General features: G+C 36.2%; 1 protein-coding gene across 1 annotated transcript; it reads right to left on the minus strand.

The window, feature by feature from the left end:
- Window positions 1-692: 692 nt before the first annotated feature.
- LOC133781821 (uncharacterized) lies at window positions 693-3,741 on the minus strand. Its single transcript, XM_062220906.1, has 5 exons — window positions 3,424-3,741; window positions 1,872-2,044; window positions 1,499-1,583; window positions 1,183-1,261; window positions 693-1,044 (listed from the first exon to the last, which is right to left on the minus strand). The coding sequence occupies exons 1-5, from the start codon at window positions 3,620-3,622 to the stop codon at window positions 924-926; spliced, it is 657 nt and encodes a 218-aa protein (XP_062076890.1). The 5' UTR covers window positions 3,623-3,741; the 3' UTR covers window positions 693-923.
- Window positions 3,742-4,756: the final 1,015 nt, after the last annotated feature.

The raw sequence follows: 4,756 nt of genomic DNA on the forward strand, positions 1-4,756 counted from the left end.
TATAGGGTATGTGTGTGGTACATCAAGCAAAAGTGATGTACTTATTTGTGTTGATTTTATGATACAAATACTTTTTTCAGCATTTCGAAATTGAAATAAATTGAGATTAAGCTATTGGCCTTCCATTCAAAATATTTTTCTGAAAAAAACTTTATTGTCTAACTGTCTGGATCGTCTACTTTTCATATTAGTCGCAAATTTAAACATTAATTTCATGTTAGTAGCAAATTTTAACAATGGGTTGAGCCAAACTAACTCAACTAGCTTACTTCATACATGCCTTCCAAAATTATCCAACACCTTCCACACCCAAAACAGTAAGTAGTGTTCCAAACAATCTTCTTTCTCAACATTTAGAGGACAAGGTCTAAATTCTCATGTAAACAAAAAAAATATGTACAAGGGCCATCTTTCTCTGATATGTTAGTTCCCAGGAATCCTCATTACAAGATCAAAACCAAAGTGCGTTTTAATTGCTTCTCCCACCACCACTCCCAAAATTCACCCAATTTGAACTGTTCATATAAATAAATAAACAAAACAAACACAAAGCAAAAGGATCTTCTTTTTCTTATATGCTATACAGTACTAGACTTAGTCTTGAGGAATCTTCATTACAAGAACAAAACCAATGTGCTTTAATGCTTCTCCCCCAACCACTCCCCAAACTCACCCATTTTATAGTGATAAAATAAATAAAATGTAAGATTAATTTGTCATTATATCACTTTATCACAATATCCAGCAGAAAAGAGCCCTGCCCCTTTTGAAGCAATTATTTCATAATACAGGAAGAGAGAGAAGCAGGAGCATATTCAGTGAAAAAAAACTCAGAAGTAACTGGAACATGCCAGATCTGGAAAAGGGCTTTTGCTTCTTTTTTACCCTCTTCCATCTTACACTGTAATTGCAATCAGCACCGCTTACTTGGGTCGTCTCCGGTAAGGGTATAGAATGTCATCCAAGCTCTCTTTTACATGGTTGCACACCCTATTGACATTCCTAGCGACACCTGATGCTACTAAGATTGCATTCCTCTTAAACCTGAGTATATACATTATTATCTTTTAGGCTTTTGGTAGAAGGTAAGAAAAACTCAGATACTAGAAGATGTAAACCGGAAAATATAAGTAATTTTTCAAATATTGCCTATTTTCATTTTGTATGAAAGATGTGACTTGCCTGTTTAAGTATTCATCTCCTGCTGTATGCATTGGTTTGTAGGTCCGAGGCTGAGGGATAGGATGAGGATGAACATTTTCTATGGAAAAAACAGACATGTTGAAACCCAATCGCTTAGCAATAATTTATTTTCCATGGCACGGATGTATAATGGAATGAATTAAATAATTAAAGCTCAAAGCTTTATATAAGATAGGAAATCGCTTTTATGGTTACTACACACTTGGATAAAAAACACACTACATAAATATATCTTTATATAAGAATAATATATACTTAAAAAAAGAATTTTTTCATGCACACAGACTTTTAGTACCTTCACTTTTATGAGCATGAGTGGAAGCATGAGCGGGAGCATGGGTTGGAGCTGTGTGACCTTCAGGCCTTTTATCCAACAATACCTAAGAGAGGCAACTATTTTGGGTTATCAATTGATTGAAAACAAATGGCTGGATTGAACATCACTATGTTGTTAAGACCATATTGGTAAGCTTATCTTTTCATATCTAAAAACCAAAGGTTCAAATTTTTTAGTATCAATAACAAAGATTTGAACTAACCTTGCTTGCTTCACATATTTAATAGATCAGAAGAGAAAAAATATAGCATTAAAGAAGAAAAAAAATCATAGATTTCAAGAGGTTGCTAAATATAAAAAAATGCAAAAGAATTAGTTTTGGGTATATCACCTCAAGACCAACACAAAATGGCAATTCCGCTTGTTTGCTCTGTGGGTCATTTGAAGAAGAATCTTTATTATCCAAGAACACTGAGTAACCTACACAAGCGTACTTAAAATCCGTAAAGCTGCGGCCTTCTTTAGAAGCTTCGAATTCAGTTTCTCCCACAATGTAGCCAGGTACTGAAATTGAACCCAAAAAATCAGCACGTCTCAATATTTGTATAAAACATTAACTGATATTTGATAATAAAGTATGCCTAAAAATGTATAAAAATGTTAGGATAGGGGATGTGGATTGTATTAGCCATGACAGCTGGTTGAATTGTATAGTTTAGGCGGAAAAAGAGAGGGGATTGAGTTGGTTCTAGAATGTGTTAGGAATACTCTAGTTGTGATGAGTGAATAAATAGAAGAAGAGAGGTTTGTAGTGGGGTGTGGAATTATTTTGTAATTGTGGGAATTCCTTGGAATTCATTGGGAGGCTTAGGGGATCCTCGAATTTCCCCTACTATCTTCCTTTATCTTGTAATTCTGAGATTGAATATCAATAGTCAAGGCTTAATAGCCATTTTCACATCTAAATTCCTATCAAAAAATAACTACAGAAATTAGTAAAATAAAAATATGCTATTTGTGCCTACAACAGCCAAGATAGCACCATGAACAATGTCATAGTTCAAATATGCATTCGACTACAAATCAGTCTAGATTTTTAGATGCAAACCATCATTTAAAAAAAATTAACGAATACATACCACATAGAAACCATAAGACTTCCAAAACTTTCAAAATAAAAATAAAAAATAAGAAAACCCATTGAAGAAATCACAATGGCAATTGGCAACCGAGAACCTACAGAAATCTCGCTAGAAGCATGAAGCAAATAGAAGCAATTACACTAGACTAGACACACAGTAGAGTACTAACAAGCTGGAAGATTAAACAACAATCAAGGTGAAAACAAAACCATATTACAATAACTTTTTGAGGCATTTGGCAATATGGACCTGTTTTAATGCAACTTTGCAGCGTTTGGCAACATCGACTTTTTTTTTAATGACTATTTGCAAAGTGATTCTTTGCAAAATAACTTGAGATATTGACACCCTATCATTAAAACTATTATGCAAGAATTATAAAAAAGAATGCTATTTTGCAAAATTACAATTTAAGGAAAAAAAAACCAATTTCACCGATTACTCATACTCTTTAGGATTTAAAGCGTTTCTTTACCTGTTTCCACCTTCAAGCTTTTCATTATATTTATACATAAGATTCCGTCCTTCATTTTATTTATTCTTTAACTCGAAAACAAGAATCTTTACATCAATCAAGAATGATACAAAACACAAATAAGATCCTAACGCCGCAATTCCAGAATTTTTTTTATGAATAAAAAAACCCACCTAAATTATATTCGTCTAATCAACATTTCAATACAAAACCAACAACAAATAGCGCTAAACTAACACAATCCAGTGATCCAAGCCCTAAAAGAATCAGCCATCTATCCATTTCATTTCATAAATAAATACATAAAAGGGGTTGAAGAGGGTGACCTTTTTGAAGAGTTGTAGAGAAGCCAATGCAAGTGGGGTTGTTGGATTTGGCTTTCTGAAGAGAAGAGTAGTAGAGGCATCCCTTGCATGACTTTCCCGTGGATCCTCCTGCTCTGCTCCGATTAGGACTAGGGTTGGGGTTAGAATTAGGGTTAGGATTTGGAGTTTTACTTGGGGTCGATTCTTGATCATCTTCCATGTTTGGGTCGCTAGCGAGCGTTGAAGAAGAAGTCCTGGGATGGGACTCGTCTTCTGGCGCTGCTATATGTATACGTTGCGTTGTTTCTTGATACGAATTTCTCTCCCCTTCTCGCCCCTTCTCTCTACCCTCTCTCAAAATTCATATACAATATAAGGGTTTTTTCATGTCAGGTCCTTGAAGTATACGTGTTTTAGCAATTTAGTCCCTCAACTATAAAATATAACAATTAAGTTTCTAAACTCCTTAAACATTGAACCCGTAGCAATCAAAACTTTGCATATAGGGCATTCAGAGGATTCTTTTTGGTAGTTTTCTCTCATCCTATTATTAGATCATCGCCCACCTTCTTCATCGGCTTCGGCTAGGGCTCACCGACCTTTTTAGGGTTTAGGTGTGGCTCTGGTCGGGAGGCGTTGCTATGTGCACATTAGAACCTCACATGGTCGGCATCGTTCCCTTCTACCCTGGGTTTTTTTTTTCTCTCTTATTCTGCCTTGTGGCTCTCGTGTTGTTTGGATTGTGGGGGTTTCTTCTCCGGAATGTGCTTTCGTGTTCCTGTGTGTGGACCTATCCTCCGATTGGTTTGGCTTGGCTAGGTTGCAGTTTTCTCGTCTGAGAGGTGTGGGCGTTTGGTTGGGCCTGCGTCGGTGGGAATGGTGGTGTGTCAATGGGTCACGGGAGATAACTTTTCAGTTGTAGTGGTTGGCACCGGAAGAGCAAGGGACTTCAAGGTTGGGTCGGTGTTAGATTGCATTGGGAGTTTTCTCTGTTTGTGTTTTAAAGTCTTTGTTTTCTTGTATTTTATTGTCTTTTTTTTTTATTTCCATAATAAAGGTGGAGTTTATCCATTGCCCTGCTATATTAATATTGGGGGGGGGGGGGGGGGGGGAGGGGTTAGTTTGTATGGTGAGTCTTATTGGGTGGTTGGTGTTTCATCCAGTTGCTCAGTTTTCTTTTGCAGGAATCTCGATCATGCTTTCCTTCACCTTCAGATTCAGGGGATTCTTCGATCTCTATCTTTATTGACTCTGTGCTTCGTGAATTACAGTTCTCATGAGTTGTGTGTCATGAGCATAGTTGGTTGTTGGTTGTTGCTATGTTGCCCTTATTTCTTGTTTGAATAATGAGTTT

This window comes from Humulus lupulus, chromosome 6 (assembly GCF_963169125.1).
Source record: "Humulus lupulus chromosome 6, drHumLupu1.1, whole genome shotgun sequence".
Taxonomy (NCBI): Eukaryota; Viridiplantae; Streptophyta; class Magnoliopsida; order Rosales; family Cannabaceae; genus Humulus; species Humulus lupulus.

Excerpts from the sequence above, each read along its gene's own strand:
- LOC133781821 (XM_062220906.1), bottom strand. The coding sequence starts at position 3,622 with ATGGAAGATGATCAAGAATCGACCCCAAGTAAAACTCCAAATCCTAAC. Across the intron at positions 2,045-3,423 it reads CTCTACAACTCTTCAAAAAG|TACCTGGCTACATTGTGGGA; the intron begins GTCACCCTCTTC and ends GTTCAATTTCAG. Across the intron at positions 1,262-1,498 it reads TCATGCTCATAAAAGTGAAG|AAAATGTTCATCCTCATCCT; the intron begins GTACTAAAAGTC and ends TTTTTTCCATAG.